General features: G+C 37.2%; 1 protein-coding gene across 2 annotated transcripts in view; it reads left to right on the plus strand.

The window, feature by feature from the left end:
- LRMDA (leucine rich melanocyte differentiation associated) overlaps positions 1-20834 on the plus strand; it is a 1045704-nt gene that overhangs the window by 819949 nt on the left and 204921 nt on the right. For both annotated transcript variants that reach the window (XM_082717651.1, XM_082717652.1), the window contains exon 6: positions 18570-18654. In XM_082717651.1, coding sequence (XP_082573777.1) covers positions 18570-18654 — 85 coding nt within the window. The remainder of the gene's footprint in view (positions 1-18569; positions 18655-20834) is intronic.

Genomic DNA, 20834 nt, shown 5'->3' on the forward strand with positions numbered 1-20834 from the left:
AGACAGACACCAACTGCAAATAAAGATTTCTTGTGTATTATTCCCATTTAAGTGAAATTTCCCATGCTTTTATTTTTTTCTGATATGAAGAATGAATTATAAATATAAGGACATTAAGGCTGTACTTGTTTAGATTTCCATTTCACTTTTATGTCTTTCTATTTTTGCTAAAAAGATCTGCAAATTTAAAAAATACGCATGTATCTCATTAAAAAAGTTTCCTTGTTCTAGCAACACTCAGCAAATCTCCAAAGAATGCAAGTTTAGAACATAAATATTTTAAAGCCCCATAAAATTGGCAGTGAATATTTTTTTCCCCTCTAAGACCATGTTCATTCCATTCCAATTTACTACCACGATTATATTTTCCAAAGCAGCTTTTAATACAATACACAATTATTTCATATGGGGTTGTGTAGGTCACCTCATTAAGCCTGCAAAGATCAGGCCTCTTGTGATCCCCACAAATATCCTTGCATTTATTCCTAATTAAAATGGCCCTCCTAAAGTGTCTCAGGTTTATCAATACAAATAACAAGCTAAGTGAAATAACCACATTTGGAAACTTAGCGGAGCAAGGTGACCCGCTCCCCCAAACCTCACACAGCCAACTGTGGTGTGTCCACAGTGGTGCCCTGCCACCTGTTGGCTCTGCTTACACATAACAGGATATTGATGTCCCTCCCAGCACTGCGGTCACCCTCTCTGACCCCTGTCCCAGTTCATCACCCCTGAGAGAGAAAGAAGGGGCCGTTGGAGAATTCCAGGCCTCCTGATTTCCCTCATCATTCATTTCCTTGGCCACATGTTTCTTCTACTAATGCTAAAAATTTATGGCCGAGCACATTAAGGGCAGCACAAGTCCTTTCCTTCTTCTGGATTATTTCAGAGTTTCCTGTCATAAGGAAATCCAAGACAACGTGTCCTCAGCGGATTGTATGTGACAGTGTCTCTTTCTATCTCAGGAATCTGAGGCATGATGGATAAACTGTCAGTTTTGAAGGATGATGTTTTCTCCATATTTCCATTATGAACTGGCCTGTCATCTCCTAATAAATTTCTTGCATTGGTATCAATTTATTTTTACAAGCAGAGGGTCTGATGTATTTGGGGAAGGCACTGACAGCAGATCTGGCTAGCTTGACAGAGCTGGCTCCACCTCATTTTGGAAAACTACTTTGGTTCCAAGGACAGAACTTGACCCCCAGCCCTCGAGAATAAAAAACTCTGTGAGAGGAAGAGAGACGCATGAGGCAAGTTCCTTCTTTTAAGCCAAAACAAATCAAGCCTGTAGGACTACCATGACATAATATTATTTCTAAGACAACCCTACAAACACAGATGAGAAATGCCGTATGTAGCTCTTTACTAATGCTGGTTTAGACCATCACAGTAATGCTGTGAATCTATGCATGAACTCAGATTATAACAAGGCTATATAAAGTTCTCGCTATTTTTGCCCTCGGAAGGATCTCGGTAGTGCTTTTCTGCTTGTCAAGTGAGGGGTAGAGTCTACTCTTGTAATAAATATCCAGTTACAAACGACCAGCATGTCCCTGTCGTAGTAACGATGAAGAGCAGGAAAGGTCATGAATTGTTAGTCCTACCTCTCAAGATACTTAAATCTACTTGAAGAAGTAAGCTATACAAAATTACAGGTCATACAAAATCAGAATGAAATAAAAATAAATCATAGCTCATATTTCACAAGCAATGCTAAGTTCTCTGTCTCTTACCTTTGCTGGGAAGAGAGGCCATATAAGCTCAGAATGGTTAAGACAGTGGCCACTGGATGCAAGCTGCCTGGATACGTGTCCCCGCTCCACCGCATATTAGTCCCCTGAGAAACTAAGTGAGACCTTCGTCAAGTTCCTAGTTTTTTTTCTGGGCCTTAGTTTTTCTCATCTGTAACACAGGAATGGGGGTTATGGCTGCCTCATGGGAATGTTGTGAAGATCGAATAAATTAATATGTGGAAAGTGCTTAGCAAAGTAAGCACAGATGTGTATTAGCAATTTTTATGCTAAATAAATATCTAAATATGTATTAGATACAAAGTGAGCACAGATATGTATTAGCAATTTTTAACTATCATCATTATCCTCATGACATAATAACATGACTTGTTATTACCATTTTATAGTAGAAGAAAGTGACTTAAAAAGTTGAAGTAAATTCCCCAAGGTCGTACAGCTGGGTGGAGCCTGGCTCTTTTTATCTTGGTCAGGAAGACATCTGAGCATAGAAAACAGAGAAGTAGAAGATATCCAAGTTGTAAATAAGTCAAGGACAGAATCCTTGAAGTTTAATTAGCTTTTTTCTTACTATCCTTTCCATTTCTAGGCCATAAAATAGCCCTTTTCTACATAGCTCCAACCATACTGTAGGTGTTATATTTAAAAAGGTTTATATGTATTGGGGTGCTGATAAAGCTTAAACAACCAGCTCTATGGAGGAAAAAAAAAAGTTACAGGTTACATGTTTATGTGTTTAATTTACAAATAAAAATTATATAATGCCTTTTGTTATAAATTCCATGCAGCCAGTTGGTTCTCACAGAATTGTTTTGATTATTTTGGCCCAAATCTCATGTCCATAATCAATCTAAGGTTTTCATAGACAAACAAGTGTTGTTCTGATATGAAAGACCAACTATTTTCCCTTCTTACTGAACACATTAGAATTTCCCTTATTTGTCGGCGACCTGAGCATGGTCTTTACTGAACTGGATAGCAGGGCTTGAATATTGGAAGAATATTTCCTCACATTTTTATACTGTTCACAGTGTATTGACAAAAGGCAAAACATCCTTTTGATCTGTATCATTAGCATTTTTTATCACTTTCCTAAGTTTAGGAAGTCAGTAAAATAGTCCCCAATTTGTAGTATTTGGCAACTTCTACTGTAAATACTCCCGCCGTGGCAGTGTCAGGCTATCAAAGCAACATCACTGAACACGGGGAAAAGATGTGAAGTAACTCATCAGTATGTAGTATTTCCACTACAGAGATATAATAGACACCAATAATGTAAAGAGCATAAATAACAGTAAAATTATGTAAAGTAGGAAGTGATAAATTGTGGCTTATATTACCTTTTCACATAATTTCTCCAGTAACCAAGTATATGTAATTCAATTTTAAATAAAGCCTATGTTAACACAAGATTCCCGAAAATTTAACCATTGGTTTTTGTGAGCTGGTACAGATTGACTCCAGACCCACTGGTTATGGCCAAGGAGATCTGAAACACTCCTGTGTCTACATTACGTAGTCAGTTAATAATTAACAAATAACTTAATGGTTTTATTTACATGCCAGCCCACATAATATGTTGCATATTAACATGGATTGAATCATCTGCAGTACAAGTATATATTATCTGCCCTAGTGTATATATATTAAGTCCAGGAAGGTTATCTTTTTCAGATACCTTCAAGCTTCAAGTTCATTGTATAGTTCTGGGATTCAGACTATGGAATCAAGCAGTGTTGGTCAGAATTCCAAATTGCCCACATAATAGCTGGCTACTCTTGGGCAAGTTGTATAACCTCCCTAAATTTCAATTGCCTTATCTATAAAATGATCATAATAATGGTACTTGTATCTTAAGGTTGTTGAGATAGTTAAATGAAACTCCGTGTATAAAATGCCTGCATATAATTAGTGCTCAAGAAATGGGACACACACAATTAGATATACACTCATTACTTGCAAATTAAAATGTATTTTAAATTCTGATTATGTTCTATGTTTGAGCATATGACAAAAATGAAATTTTTAGCAAGGTTTAATAATTAGAAGCAAAATGTGTTTTATCATATTGCTGTAGACAAAGGTGATTGTTTGTTTATAGACAGGATATCTTGCTTTTAAAATTACCCCCCCCTTTTTTTTGTAAATGCTCTCTCATTTGATGGTTCAAGAAGTTCCTGTCTTAGAGGCTGTAAGTCATTCACTCTCAGGTTGGGTCTTGGCCCCTGTGTTCTTGAAGTCTATATTCTTACCAGAAAGGACCAGATAGGGCCCTCAGACAGTGGTATGGGGCAAAGGTAAGTAGGTTATGATCAGGAGAGGAGTACCATAAAATACTTGAGGCCCCCAGTGCAGACAGAGGGTGGCACTGGAGAAACACCTTGGGCTTTGGAGGGCTTTAGCCTTCTAACTTGGTTCCTGATCACATTGTGGACTTTAGAACTGTGTAACTTTGAACAGGTTACTTATCCTACCTCTCTGTTTTCTTATTTCTCAAACGAGGGTAATAATTGGACTTCCCTCCTACACTGGAAAACCATTAGCACTTAGGATGAATTCAGAAAATATTCGCTCTTTTGCCACACTTTGCCTCCTCTCTTTCCAGTCCCCTTCTTGTTCTTCCTTACCCCCCAATTATTCCCTCCTCTTTGTCTACCTCTCCTCACTCCAATGGGAGAGGTTGGAAAGACACTTGATGGAAAAATCCATCATTTTATATCAGCCCTCATATATAGTTAGGATTTTAAATATTTAAATTTTAAATATTTTAAATTGTAAGAAGCAATGATATAATTAAAAGAAAGTTGAAAAATCAAATCACTCTAAATCACATTAACAAAAATCATTTTTTAAAAAGATTCTAATTATTTTTATTTTAGAGAGAGAGGGCACATGGGGGAAGGGGTGGGCACAGAAGGAAGGAGAAGAAAAGGGAGAGAATCCCAAGCAGACTCTGTGCAGACCCCCACACGGGACTCGGTGTGGGCCTGGATCTTATAACACTGAGTTCATGACCCTGAGATCATGACCTGAGCTGAAACCAAGAGTCAGATGCTTAAACCCACCCAGATGCCCCAACAAACATCTTTAATCTTTGCTTATTAGGTTTTACCTGTTGTAAGTCTTATATTTTAAAAATCATGGCATATGTATAATTTTAATATGTTTACTTAATATTATATAATAAAAATCTTGACATATTTCTCCCTCTTTTATATTATATAAATATAGTTTTATTTGTTTGCCATAAGAAATCATGATTATTTCCATAATGCCCAATATTTAAATTTTTATTTTTCCTTCTGCTATGTTAGTGGCTGCTAAAAAATATTTTGGAACCCACTGCTCTAGATGATTTGTAACATCTTTTATATCTCCTACTTTCTATGATTTCATTATTTATGTAATAACCCACAGAATGCCCAAGCCACAGTCCTTCCTTCCTTTTTTCTATTCCAAAGCCAACTTTGGTTTTGTTTTTCTTTTCTTTTTTCCCTCCCTTCCTCCATCCTTCCACAGATATTTATTTTTCTTTTTTCTTTTTTTGTTTTTTAATATTTTATTTATTTATTTGACAGAGAGAGAGAAAGAGAGACAGTCAGAGAGGGAATACAAGCAGGGGGAGTGGGGAAGGGGAAAGCAGGCTCCCCACTGAGCAGGGAGCCCGATGCAGGGGCTCCATCCTAGGACCCTGGGACAATGACCTGACCTGAAGGCAGACATTTAACCAACTGAGCCACCCAGGTACCCCAACAAATATTTCCAAACTATAACTCTGGGTCTGATGCCATTTTAGATACTGAACGAACTGGACCCCTTTATACCAGAAAGAAGCAATGGGAAGCTCCAAGCTGTTGCCTTCAAGGGGCTTCCTTATTTCAGAGAAGTCTTTGGTTCCCTAGCCCTCCTCTGACTGACGTTAGCTTGAACTAGCCTGCAGTTTCCTCAGCTGCATGCTGCATGCTGTGCTCTTGCCTAGAGTCTGCCTTTTGCCCCCTTGGGATATTTCTTAGTCCATTGGTTATTGACTCAGCCTTATGCCTACCTTATTGTGTTTTTTTTTAATTAATATATAATGTATTTTTTACCTCAGGGGTACAGGTCTGTGAATTATCTGTCTTACACAATTCACAGCACTCACCATAGCATGTACCCTCCACAATGTCCATGACCCAACCACCCTATCCCTCCCTCCTTCCCCCCAGCAGCCCTTAGTTTGTTTCCTGAGATTAAGAGTCTCTTATGGTTTGTCTCCCTTTCCGGGCCCATCGTGTTTCATTTTTTCCTTCCCTTCCCCCCACAACCCCCTGCCCTGCCTCTCAAATTCCTCATATCAGAGAGATCATATAATAATTGTCTTTCTCTGATTGACTTATTTCACTTAGCATAATATCCTCTAGTTCCATCTATGTCATTGCAAATGGCAGGATTTCATTTTTTGATGGCTGCATAGTAGTTCATGATATATATATATATATATATATATATATATATATATATCTCATGTATATATATACACATATGTACATATATACATATAGTATTTCATGATATATATCATAGTATATATATGCATATATACTATGCATAGTAGTTCATGATATATATATATAATGTATATATATATACACATGTGTATATATATATAGTAGTTCATGGTATATATATCATGAACTACTATGCAGCCATCAAAAAATGAAATTCTGCCATTTGCAATATATATATATATATATATTTTTTTTCACATCTACTTTATCCATTCATCTGTTGATGGACATCTAGTTTCTTTCCATAGTTTGGCTATTGTGGACATTGCTGCTATAAACATTTGGGTGCATGTGCTCCTTCGGATGACTACATTTATATCTTTAGGGTAAATACCCAGTAATGTGATTGCTGGGTTATTGGATGGCTCTATTTTCAACTTTTTGAGGAACCTTTATACTGTTTTCCAGAGTGGCTGCTTCAGCTTGTGTTCCCACCAACAGTGTAGGAGGGTTCCCCTTTCTCCGCATCCTCACCAACATCTGTCATTTCCTGACTTATTAATATTAGCCATTATGGCTGGTGTGAGGTGGTATCTCACTGTGGTTTTGATTAGTATTTCCCTGACGCTGAGTGATATTGAGCACTTTTTCATTTGTCTCTTGGCCATTTGGATGTCTTCTTTGCAGAAATGTATGTTCATGTCCTCTGCCCTATTTCTTGATTGGATTATTTGTTTTTTGGGTGTTGAGTTTGATAAGTTCTTTATAGTTTTTGGATCCTAGACCTTTATCTGATAGGTCATTTGTAAGTATCTTCTCCCATTCTGTTGGTTGTCTTTTGGTTTTGTTGACTGTTTCTTTTGCTGTATAAAAGCTTTTATCTTGATGAAGTCCCAATAGTTCATTTTTGCCATTGCTTCCCTTGCCTTTGGCATTGTTTCTAGGAAGAAGTTGCTGCAGCTGAGGTCAAAGAGGTTGCTGCCTGTGTCCTCCTCAAGGATTTTAATAGATTCCTATCTCACATTGAGGACTTTCATACATTTTGAGTCTGTTTTGTGTGTGTGTGGTGTAAGAATGGTCCAGTTTCATTCTTCTGCATGTGGCTGTCCAATTTTCCCAACACCATTTGTTGAAGAGGCTGTCTTTTTTCGACTGGACATTTCTTTCTGCTTTGTGAACGATTAGTTGGCCATAGAGTTGAGGGTCCATTTCTGGACTCTCTTCTGTTCCATTGAGCTTTGTGTCTGTTTTTGTGCCAGTACCATACTGTCTTGATGATGACAGCTTTGTAATAGTGCTAGAAGTCTGGAATTGTGATGCCACCAGCTTTGGTTTTCTGTTTCAGCATTCCTCTGGCTATCTGGGGTCTTTTCTGGTTCCATACGAATTTTAGGATTATTTTTTCCATTTCTTTGGAAAAAATTGATGGTATTTTGATAGGGATTACATTAAATGTGTAGATTATTCTAGGTAGAATAGACATTTTCACAATATTTGTTCTTCCAATCTATGAGCATGGAATGTTTTTCTATTTCTATGTGTCTTTCTCAATTTCTTTTATGAGTACTTTATAGTTTTATGAGTATAGATTCTTTGCCTTTTTTGTTAGGTTTATTCCCTGGTATGTTACAGTTTTGGGTAAAGTTGGAAATGGGATCGACTCCTTAATTTATCTTTCTTCTGTCTTGCTGTTGGTGTATAGAAATGCAACTGATTTTATATCTTGACACTTTTCTGAATTCCCTTATGAGTTCTAGGAGTTTGGGAGTGGAGTCTTTTGGGTTTTCCACATCAAGTATCATATAATTTGCAAAGAGTGAGAGTTTGACTTCTTCTTTGCTGATTTGGATGCCTTTAATTTCTTTTTGTTGTCTGATTGCTGAGGCTAGGACTTCTAGTACTATGTCAAACAGCAGAAGTGATAGTAGAGAGCCCTGCCATGTTCCTGAACTTAGGGGAAAAGCTCTCAGTTTCCCCCATTGAGAATGATATTCCCTGTAGGTTTTTCATAAATGACCTTTATGATATTGAGGTTTGTACCAACTATCCCTACACTGTGAAGAGTTTTGATCAAGAAAGGATGTTGTGTTTTGTCAAATGCTTTTTCAGCATCTATTGAGAGTATCATATGGTTCTTGTTCTTTCCTTTATTAATGTATTATATCACATTGATTGATTTACAGATGTTGCAGCCCAGGAATAAATCCCACTTGGTCTTGGTGAATAATCCTTATAATGTACTGTTGGATTCTATTGGCTAGTATTTTGGTGAGAATTTTGGCATTTATGTTCATCAGAGATATTGGTCTGTAATTCTTTTTGGTGGGGTCTTTGTCTGGTTTTGGAATCAAGGTAATGCTGGCCTCATAAAATGAGTTTGGAATGGAAGTTTTCCTTCCATTTCTATTTTTTGGAAGAGTTTCAGGAGAATAAGTATTAATTCTTTAAAAGTTTGGTAGAATTTCCATGCAAAGCCATCTGGCCCTGGGCTCTTGTTTGTTGGGAGATTTTTGATGACTGCTTCAATCTCCTTAATCGTTATAGGTCTGTTCAGGTTTTCTATTCTTCTAGTTCAGTTTTGGTAGTTTATATGTCACTAGGAATGCATCCATTTCTTCCAGATTGTCAAATTTGCTGGCATATAGTTGCTTATAATATGTTCTTCTAATTGTTTGTATTTCTTTGGTATTGGTTGTGATCTCTCCTCTTTCAATCATTATTCTATTAATTTGGGTCCTTTCTGTTTTCTTTTTGATAAGTCTGGCCAGGGGTTTATCAATCTTATTAATTCTTTCAAAGAACCAGCTCCTAGATTTGTTGATTTATTCTACTGTTCTTTTGGTTTCTATTTCATTTATTTCTATTCCTATCTTTATTATTTGTCTTCTTCTGCTGGGTTTAGGCTTTCTTTGGTCTTCTTTCTCTAGCTCCTTTAGGTGTAGGGCTAGGTTATGTACTTGAGACCTTTCTTATTTCTTGTGAAAGGCTTGTTTTGCTGTATAGTTTTGTCTTAGTACCACCTTTGCTGTGTCCCAAAGATTTTGAACAGTTGTGTGTTTATTTGTTTCCATGAATTTTTTCAATTCTTTCTTAATTTCCTGGTTGCCCATTCATTCTTTAGCAGGATGCTCTTTAGCTTGCATGTATTTGAGTTCTTTCCAACTTTCCTCTTGTGATTGAGTTCTAGCTTCAGAGCATTGTAGTCTGAATATATGCAGGGAAGGATCACAGTCTTTTGGTACTGGTTGAGACCTGATTTGTGACCCAGGATGTGATCTATTCTGGAGAATATTCCATGTGCACTAGAGAAGAATGTGTATTCTGTTGCTTTGGGTTGGAATGTTCTGAATATATCTGTGAAGTCCTCCACAGATGCCCACTGTGTCATTTAAGGTCTCTATTTCCTTGTTGATCTTCTGCTTGGATGGCCTGTCCATGTCAGTGAGGGGGGTGTTAAAGTCTCCTATTATTATTGTATTATTCTTGATGTGTTTCTTTGATTTTGCTATTAATTGGTTTATAGAGTTGGCTGCTCCCATGTTAGGAGCATAAATATTTAAAATTGTTAGATCTTGTTGGACAGTATGATATAGTGTCCTTCCTCATCTGTCATTATAATCTTTGGCTTAAAATCTAATTTATCTGATATAAGAATTGCTACCCCAGTTTTCTTTTGATATCCATTAGTATGGTAAATTGTTTTCCACCCCTCACATTAAATCTGGAGGTGTCTTTGGGTCTAAAATGAGTTCGTTGCAGACAGCATATCAGTTGGTCTTGTTTTTTTTTTTTTGGTTTTGTTTTGTTTTGTTTTGTTTTAAATCCATTGTGATACCCTGTGTCTTTTGTTTGGGACATTTAGCCCATTTACATTCAGAGTAACGACTGAAAGATATGAATTTAGTGTCATTGTACTGACTGTAAGATAACAGTTACTGTATATTGTCTCTGTTTCTTTCTGGTCTGTTACTTTTCGGCTCTCTCTTAGGTTAGAAGACCCCTTTCAATATTTTCTGGAGGGCTGTTTTGTGTTTGCAAATTCTTTTAGGTTTTGTTTGTCCTGGAAGCTTTTTTAAATCTCTCATGATAGCCTAGCTGGATATAATATTCTTGGCTGCATGATTTTCTCATTTAGTGCTCTGAATATAGGATGCCAGTCCTTTCTAGCCTGCCACATCTCTGTGGATAGGTCTGCTGCCAATCTAATACTTCTACCACTGTCGATTACAGAGTTCTTGTCCCAAAGTGCATTCAGGATTTTCTCTTTGTCATTGAGACTTGTAAGTTTTACTATTAGATAATGGGGTGTTGACCTATTTTTATTGATTTTGAGGGAAATTCTCTGTGCTCCTGGATTTTGATGCTTTTTCCTCACCAAATTAGGGAAATTCTCTGCTATAATTTGCTCTAATATATCCTCTGCCCCTCTCATTCTTTCTTCTTTTTCTGGGATCCCAATTATTCTAATATTGTTTCATTTTATGGTATCACTTATCTCTCAAATTCTCCCCTCATGGTCCAGTAATTGTTTATCTCTCTTTTTCTCAACTTCTTTATTCTCCATCATTTGGTCTTCCATATTACTAATTCTCTCTTCTGCCTTATCTATCCTACCAGTAAGAGCCTCCATTTTTTTTTTTTAATTGTACCTCATTAAGCACTTTTTAAATTTCATCTTGGTTAGATTTTCGTTTCTTCATTTCTCCAGAAAGGGATTTTATTTCTCCGGAAAGGGATTCTCTAGTATCTTCCGTGCTTTTTTCAAGCACACATAGCACTTTGATAATTGTCATTCTGAACTCTAATTCTGACATCTTACTAATGTAAGATATTACATATTGATTAGGTCCCCGGCCATCGGTAGTACCTTTTATTCTTTGTTTTTGAGGGAGTTTTTCTGCCTTGTTATTTCATCCAGAAAAGAATAGATGAATGAGAGAGCAAAATACTAAAAGGATAAAAATGGGCCCAGAAAAATATACACTAACACCAAATCAGAAGAGACTCAAAACTGGGGGAGAAGAAACGGGGGGTGGGAGAATATATATATATATATATATATATATGTATATATATATATATATAAAATATTTAAAATAATTTATTTTAAATAATTATTTATTATTTATTTATTAAATAATAATTTATATAATTTAATAATAATTTAAATAATTTATTATTTAAAATAATAAAATAATAATAAAATAATAAGATAATATTTCAATATTATTTTATTATTTTATAATATTTTAATTAAAAATTATATTTAAAATTTATATATATATATGTATATACATATATATATATATGATAGAATGGTGAATAGAAAAGGACCACAAACTCGATTTTGGGTGTATTTTAAAGATTTTATTTATTTGACAGAGAGAGAGATCACAAGTAGACAGAGAAGCAGGCAGAGGGGGAGGGGGAAGCAGGCCCCCCTCCTGAGCACAGAGCCCGATGCAGGGCTCAATCCCAGGATCCTGGGATCATCACCTGACTTGAAGGCAGAGGCTTAACCCACTGAGCCACCTAGGCGTCCCTGCCTCCCAAAATTTTAAAGAAAGGAAAATTTATATATACAAAAATAAGGGTAAACATGGCGAAGGGATGGAATATGACCATGAAGATGAAAATTTAAAAAGATTCTAGAAAAGGAATTGATAAGATAAGAAGTTGGTTGAAAAAAGAAAAAAGAAGAGGAAAGAATGTGATCAGGCTGGAGGTTAGAACAAAGCCATGCACTAGATTTAGGGTGTATTTTGATCTCTTAGAAGAAACTGTACCCCAAATTTTAAAGAAAGAAAATCCTATATGTATAGAAAAAATAAGTCAGAATATGACTATAGCAATGAAAATTTTAAAAAGTTTTTTAAAAAGGTATTGATAAGATAAAATAGTTTAAGCGGGTTAAAATAGATAATTTTTTTTTAATAGGAGAAGAAAAAAATAAAATTTAAGAAATTTAACTTTGGGAGACTAAAGAATCATGGGAAAAAAGCCATGAATTCTGTGTTGCATTCTGCAAGCTCTGGAGTTTTGCAGTTCTCATTGATTTGTGAACTTAGTCTTGGCTGGGTGTTCTTGCTGTTCTTCTGGGGGTGGGGCCTATTGCAGTAATTCACAAATGTCTTTGCCTGAGATGGAATTGCACCACCCTTGCCAGGGGGCCAGCTAAGTAATCTGCTCAAGTTCACTCTGGCAGCTTTTATTCCCTGAATGCTTTCTGTAGAGCTTTAGAGGAGTAGAATGAAAGTGGTGGCCTCCCAGTCTCCAGCCCCGAGGAGCCAAGAGCACAGAGTCCCATTCCTCAGTGCACCCTCAGATAAAAGCAATCAAAACCTCCTGCCTCCCTGGTCAGTGGCTGCACTCTGTGCTCATCCAGCCTGTGACAGAGTGTTTCAGTTTCTGGTGCATGGCCCCATTGGGAGTCTCCAAACACAGCTGATTCCCACACCCTGTTTCCTTGTGCTTTTCCCAGAAGAGAAAGGAGCAGGTTTCCCCAGATCTGCCACTTTTAGGGTCCTTGCTTGAAGAGCAGTGACCTGACTGTGCTTTGGATTACCATTTAAGGTAATCCCAAACTGGCAGCTCCTCCTCGGCTCTGTCTCTGCAGCCAGCTTCCCTGCTCTGATACCTGAGAGCTCTGCCACCCTCAAGCACCCCTGGTCTTTTTATGACCCTGCAGGTCCTGAGACCACATTGTCCCTGTGAAGGCTCCACCTCCCCCGCTTAGCCTCTGGAGTGCCATCCCTCAATGGGGCAGACTTCTAACTAAAAGTTCCGATTTTGTGCTGGACTGCCCTACCACTTGCCAGGAGCTGGCCCCTCCCCCTCCCATCTCTTTTCCTGTATATCACCTGGGATTCACTTTTCCAAAGGTCCTACCTTCTGTAAGTGGTTGATTTTCTGTTCATAGAATTGCTGCTCTCCTTCTCTTTGATCTGTTGAGTTTGTAGGTGTTCCAAATGGTTTGATGGCTATCTAGCTGAACTTCTAGGACCCGATGAAATTTAGATTTCCCACTCCTCCGCCATCTTGCTCTTCCCCCTACCTTACTGTTTTTTATTCCCTCCCCATTTCTTGACTTCTGGCTCTTACAATATAGGGCCATTTCTGCTCCTAAACTCCTCTGCTGTCCCCAACCCAATGTGTCTGTCATGAGACTTTCTGTCTTACTTCACAATGAAAAGCATGGTGCTTTCACCTGGGAGTGGGTCAGGAGTCTCCTTCTGTGGTGGGTTCTTTGGCTTCTAATTTAAACTTTCAGGTGACGGCAAATTTTCACCTTTGATTCTGGGAACATGGCTCACATGTGTTGTGTTGTGTTGTGTTGAATTATAATCATTGTTTAGCCTGTTTTATCTTTGACATTAAAATTTTTTATTCATTTAGTCACCATACACTGATTTCTTCCTATATTTCTGGCAGTGTGTTGGGTACAAGGGTTAATAGTAAAGTTAATCTTGGAAAGTTAATACAGTTAATCTTGAAAACTCTCTCTTAGGATGAATAAGAAACAAGCAAGGGCATAATCACTGTTTCATGTCTTCATGTGTCATGATAGTGGTCAGGGACAAATTTCCATGATAATACAGAGCTACCAGTCGGTGACTCTTAATAAGTAGTATTAATCATGGTTATCCTTTCTTTTTTCTTTTTTTGATGAGTCAGGAATGCAACCAAAGCCTTCATTTTCTTTTTCTTGGTATTCCCAGCACAGGGCTTGGCATATAGTAGGTGGTTATTAAATACATGATAACTAAATGAGTGATGCTTTTTCTTATGAAAGAGAATAAATGTTTTTAGAAGAGTCAGCTTTATACCACAGTTTCAGGGAATGAGTTGTGATGAAAAGTGAAGATTGCTTTTACTTGAAGGAGGCTGACAAATTTCCCAGACCCAGGATCACTTTATTCTGTGTATGATTTAAGGGTGAATGAGCATGCCAAAGCGCTCCACTTGAGCTGAGTAATGGGGAATGAGTTGTAGAGATGTGGTCTTAGATGGTATTTTGCGAAAAATAGTAAGAGATTTATGGCTATTAAACAACTTTGTAGCTGTCCCCTTCTTGTTTTGAAGCCTGCCAAATCGCTCTGCCTGTGGTCTGTATCATATTCCTTCAGGGCATCCATGATGTTCAGAAGTATCCACTGGAATGCAGGTTTCCATGGAATGCACCCAGTGGGAAGGGACTTGAATTTTACATACTCCTCTGAAGACATTTGTTTCCTGCAACCACTGAGTGAAATTCTCACTTTGCAAGTCTCTTATGGAGTGTACTATACTTCCATTGACTCTTTTCCAGTGAGGTTGCCAAAGTTCTCCCTTCCTTCCTGCATTATGGAAATTGCATGTGTAGTATAGTCATGACTATTATCATTACTGATGTGAGTTTAAAAAATTATCAGGAACTCCCCAATTGTGAGTAGGGAAAAAAGACAGAAATCTTTAGTATACTTTGACAAATCTTAGGCAGAAGGACTTACCAGGCTGGCATGAGCATTTCAAGCCTTGGTGTGAAGGGGATACATATTTACTATTATTTAGCAGCTTTTTCCAATCTATTGTCACACTCAGCAGCCTTAGGAAAAACAGAAATGGGATATTTCATTGCAAAAAACCAACCATAAGTGGCCTTAATCCATGCTGTGCAAGTGCTGGGAAGTTGTTAGAAGAAATTTCCTCTCCTTATGGGTTCATATAAATATAGGATGGTGTGGATCAGAGAGGACACAGGAATCTTGTTTTTCTTTCTCAATTTTTTTGTTTAATTTTGAGAAATTTCAAAAATGTGGAGAAGTTGAAAAATAATGAACACATGTAATTACCTTGCCAATGGCAAGGGACAGAATTTGTATTTTCTAATATTTTGACATATTTGTTTCTAAGCTTTGTCTTTAAATAAAATAAATAAATCTTTTATATATACGTGAAGGTCCTCCTACCCTGTTAGTCCTGGTCCTATTACTCTGTCTTCTGGCAGAGACAACCATTTTCATGAATATAGTGTTTAACTTGTATAATTTTTAGATGTTTCCATAAAAACATGATGTCAAAGAACTACACATATATAAATATTATACCACATTTATCATTTTGCAACTTGTATTTTCACTCTGTGTTAAAATTTTCAAGTTGAGATACCTAAATCAGGTTTATTACTTTTAAATGCTAAATATTATTCTGTCATATGAATTTATAACATTTTATTTATCCATTTTCCTCATTGACAGGCATTTGAACGACTTCCAATTTATTCTGTTCTAAATAATCATGCAATAAACCCTGCTTTATGTTCTCCTTCATAGACCTGAGTGAAATTTTTAGTGTATACATTTAAAATGGAGTTGCTGTACCAATTTTCAATTTTATTAGATATTGCTAAATTACTCTCCAAAGTAGTTGAACGAGTCTCCATTCCTGATGGCAAGGAACAAGAAGATAAAAGTTCTTTCTCTTTATTCTCCTTGGCGCTTGTTGCAACACTTGAAAATTTGCCAGTATGGCAAGTGGAAAAATTGTGTCTTGTTTTAATAGGCATTGCTCTTCAGACTAGTGAATTTGACCATCTTCTCTTTCATTCATTGACCACTCAGGTTTTCTCTCCTTTGAATTTCCTGATACTTCCATTGTCCGTTTTTCTATTGTATTTTTAATTATTTAGGGTCATACGTATTCTGGATGCTAATATTTTATTGTAGACATTACAAATATCTTCGGACAGAAGTGATTTAAAAAGTACAATGTAAAAGTATAATTCTCTGCCATAGATATGAGATTTGGTAAGGGCTCAAAGACTTGAAAGGATTTGTGGTTCTAAAGATTCAGATTTACCCAAATTTCCCTATTCCTATTTTAGGTATATCTTCTTAATCCAGGTAAAAGAAAACGTGATTTAAGTTTTTCCACTTATATTTCTATCATCTCATACTCGATATACTATGGGTATGTTGCTTCATATTCAAGAGAAGTTCTTTATTTTGCCCTGCTCATGCTGTTTTATTAGTAATGCATGCTAACCAATTGTGGCACTGGAGTTCCAAGGAAGTTCTTTATTTGGGGGCAGGTAGTGTGCAAGTTGAAGACATTGCCTTGTCCATTTGTTCCATATGATAATCATGCTTTTCTTAATTGTGCCTGCAAGCATAATATTCAGGGAACAAATTGAAAAGATCACATGGACTTCATTTTGATAAGAACCAAGTCAAAGAACTGATAGTTAGAATCTTAATTTGTAGAAGTTTCCCTAAACATCCAGCCATAGAAGTTCCAACTAAAAGGCACCCTTTGCAAAATTGTTATTTTCCTGGATTCGTTTCCATGACTCAAGTTTATAAATGGACACTGAGCAGAAAAGTAATTAAACGCTAGGCATAGAATGATGACAGCGAAACAGAACTTGAGCCATACCAGTTTTGCTTTGACTACCACTGGAAATAAAAGTAAATAGCTATTTTACTCTTGGTTATAAAGCTCTAATGTTTTGCCCAGTCAGAGGTATTTGCTGAAAGGTAGTTTCTTCCAGTAATTTTAGGAAAAGCTGTCATCAAATTGTCAACAGCCCAAATTGAGATTAAACGCACTAAGAAATATCACAATATAGCAACCTAAAACTCATACTGGAATTGTAGGCCTTTTTAGCATTGAGGTGGAATAGAAACACTGACAGAGAGAGAAACTATGGCCTTCTACTAAGGAAGAATGGTAGATCTGTGGAAGGACAGCCTCTATTACTTCGCCCCATATATCCTGCCACAAGTATTGACTAGGTGCCATATTTAGAACACTGTCACTGTGTCTCATTTATAACGTGGGGATTACAGGAGACCCTAACTGCCAAGTGGAGGGACATGTGGTGAATTTAGTATTTGAAATTTAATCTAATTTCTGACTCTATTATGTTCTTGCAGCATCCTAAATATCTAATGGTGTAGTATCTAGCAAGTCTTGTCTACTTTTTAAAAGAATTTTCTTAGTGACTGAACTTTTATTTTTCTGGACCCAATACCCTTGGATCAAGCTTTAAACACCACATATTTCCCTTGGAGCTGGAGTGAAGTAATGCTACCTGAAGTCTGTCTCTACCTTAGGGACAGAGCTTCTGACTCTGCCCCATTCAGAACTCTTTCTGTAAGTCTCCAGTGAAAGCCGCTTAATCAAACATCTCAAATGTCAGAAGCGGGGGGTTTAAAGGGTTTTTCTAGCAAGTAGGTTTAATCTCCTACTTAGTTTTGATTCCTATAATGTAGATAATCTCTTTGGAGAAAAAGGCCTGCTCCAAGCAGGGCAAATATATCCCATAGAATGTATTTCCTATTCCAGAAAGAAAAATGTAGCATTAATGAAATTTACTTTTTCTTGAAGCTTGGAAAGGTTGTAAGCTTAGGATTTTGATCCTAGCAGATGTTCTTTTTTGGATATTTAAAAAAAAAATAGCATTTGATTCGGAAGTCTCAGTAAGAATTGCAGTGGTGATGCTTTTTGCTATAAGCAGCCACACTCTGAATGTGACAGACTGGTCATTGTTTCTGAGAGATAACTGACCCCATTCCTGTAGCCCTTTGTTCCTGGCCTCATCCCCCATGGCTGTAGAGCTGAGGAGAAAGAAAGATAGCACCACTTACACATACGGGTCACACTGTATATAGTTTAATGGTTAAAGAGCTGTTTGTGTACAATAAAATATCATCTTCAAGGTATATTTCATATCATTTTCTTTGAATTGTTGGAATGGCAAAATTTTATTGATAACCACTACATCCCAAATTTTAGATGAATTTTTCAATTCTGGTTAAGCTTAACCAGAACCCCAACTGCAAGATACAGAGTGGTTTATATCCTTCAGGATGGTCCCTTTCTGCTGCTTGAGCCGTCACTTCTGTGTGTCTCTGTGCGACGGGGCCCACACAAACCTACCCTGTTTTTCCCGTCCACCCTACGGCGAAGCTCAGCGTCCTCACAGGTTTCCAGAGAAATCCACTCATCGTTAACATTTAATCTGTAGGAAATACTGGAAGAAGGCCTGTGACAGAACCCTAACTCTATATCATTTCTGGCCTTTTCCTTTTCTTCCTCCTTTCGGTTCATGAAATAAACAGTCCCCTTGACTCAGGGCCCTTCCCCCTGTCACAAGGCTTCTTGAAGATTTGGATGCCACCCTACACTTGCCAGAACGTTGTCTCAGCACAGACAACTCCTGCTTCCAAAGGAGAGTTTTGGTTGATAATATTTCTTCCAGGCCCAGATCCCTAGGAGGCATGTTTGGTAAATAAAGACATTTAGCGTTTGGTATTACTTCATGTTGACATTTTCTTTTATTACACAGGCTTCCAGCGACTGCGTCACAGCTTCTCCAGAGAACCACTATACACCCCTGCCTGCTGCTTCAAGGGATCTCACCAATCACCGAGGTAGGAACTTGACTTTTTATTGCTCTTAGTGGTTGCAGGGAGGGACACTTGGCTATGCAGAGCTCTGGGCTCATTATTGCTGTCTCGGCACTTTAGAAGGAACACAGTGCTTTTCAAGTCCTTGATGAGAAAACCATACCTGTCAAGCCTAGCGATTTTAACTCATATTAAACAGAATTTAGTGGTGGTCTACTGGGAAGGCAAATAAATCCATGCTATAATATTATTTTGTGATTTGGGTTTTTTTTTCTTTTTTTGCTTTAAGTAAAGAGATTATAGTACTTAAAAATTGCTAAGTAGATCATTACCTGCATTAAAAGTGATGGAGAAAATTGGGAAACTCACTAATATTTGTAAAAAGTATCATTGTTTTGGGAGTAGTATAGTTGAAATCTGTAATTTCAAAATGAATGAACTCTACATTACAGCTAAAAAGAATTCCAGTTTGCCTAACAACATTGCAGAGAGTCAGTGCACAGTTTTCCTTAAATTATCTGATCTCCAAAATATTAATTTGGTTTACCCAGTGTTTCCAAAGTCATGAATCTCTATTGTCATCTCTAGTGTTTGCATGGAATATAATTTAAAACTGCCTTGTTCCTAAGCTGGTTGCTTAGACCAGGACTGTATGGTCACCTTTGTTGGAACTAGAGGGACAGGAAGAGCCATACAGTATAATTTGTTTATTTTATCCTGGTTATGACGACAGCCATGTTTCTTAATTGTGAGTCTACCCTCCAATGGTAAGGACAGGCTTCATTTGAGGGCATTCCATACTTAAATAGTATTTCTACAAGCAGGAAATTCCCCTCATACATTTAGGGAACACAGAGGAAGTACTGGCCCAGGTCTGTCATGCCAACTACGTTGTAGGCTGGGTGGGTAGAAACAAAGGCTGTAGAGAGGCTCAGAAAGTGATGAAGTTGTGCTCAGAGAAGACCTGCAGGCTCTGGATAAATGGCACACTCCTGTTCTGCAGGAAATAATCAAGAGTATGATGCAGGATTCCAGATGTCTGTGATTTGAACATCACAGTTGCCTATTTGATGTCTCAGCACAGTAGAACTTTTCTGCATTTACATTTATTTTGGTTCAATTTTGGTTCTGTTCATTAAGGGTCAGTTTTGTGAAAATCAACTTTGCTCAAAGGCAGGTAGAACGAATAACTGCTAGTGTGCTATATTTTGAGGGGCATGTATAGATCTCCTTCACTGAATGTCCTTATGGAAGTGTCAAACATATTCCTGTAGAGACTTTTTTTTTTGAGAGGGGATGGGAGTTCCCCTAAGTAAATAATAATACCACACCTAGACAGAATAAAAAATTCACTCCAGTGTTATATCCTCATGGATTTATTTAGTGGTTTCTTATATTTGAATAAAGGTATTTTTAATCTATAGCCCATTGAGTATAATACAAAGGAACTGAGGAATCCTTAAGCCTACTTATAAAAGTTGATCTAGCTATGAAATTGAGATTTCACAACAGAAGGACATGATCAGATCAATGATAAGCCTCCATAATAGGATGAAGGTCATTTGTCACTGTAATGGTAAAATAAGAAATCTGAATCTTAGAGTAAAGGAATTTAAGAATTAAGTTTTGAAGGTATGTTGAGAATGGAATATGAAAAAATGGTCAAGGGTTTGGAATTAAAACAAGTGCCCTTCAATGACATCAGAGCCCAGCATCAATGGGAACATTGCTGATGAAAAGACCCAGAAACAGACATCTCAGTTTTACTGAAAAATGCCCCTAGAAATTTAATGCTCTGGTTGCTTGATCAACGCTACGGACCTGAGAGTGAAAAAAGGCAAGCTAGCATCATGAAATGATGGGTAGGTCTTTGGGCCTCTGGTCATGTGGACATCACTAAAGAGAGAGCCAAAGAAGCTCATTTAGGTTGAATTATTATAGGACTGATCCATGTAGGGAAGAGACGACACTGATCTTTTTAGCTTGGCATGAACCATATGATAACAAGTGGGGAAAGCCCGATTTTTAGGCACCCAGAATGAAACTGCTTAATGCCACCTTACTTTTTTTTTTTTTTAAAGATTTATATATTTATTTTAGAGAGAGAAAGAAAGAGTGTACATGAGTGGGGAGAGGGGCAGAGGGAGAAAATCTTCAACTGAGTTCAGAACCCAAAGCAGGCTCCATCTCACGATCCATGAGAT

Source organism: Mustela nivalis (genome assembly GCF_964662115.1).
Source record: "Mustela nivalis genome assembly, chromosome: 2".
Taxonomy (NCBI): Eukaryota; Metazoa; Chordata; class Mammalia; order Carnivora; family Mustelidae; genus Mustela; species Mustela nivalis.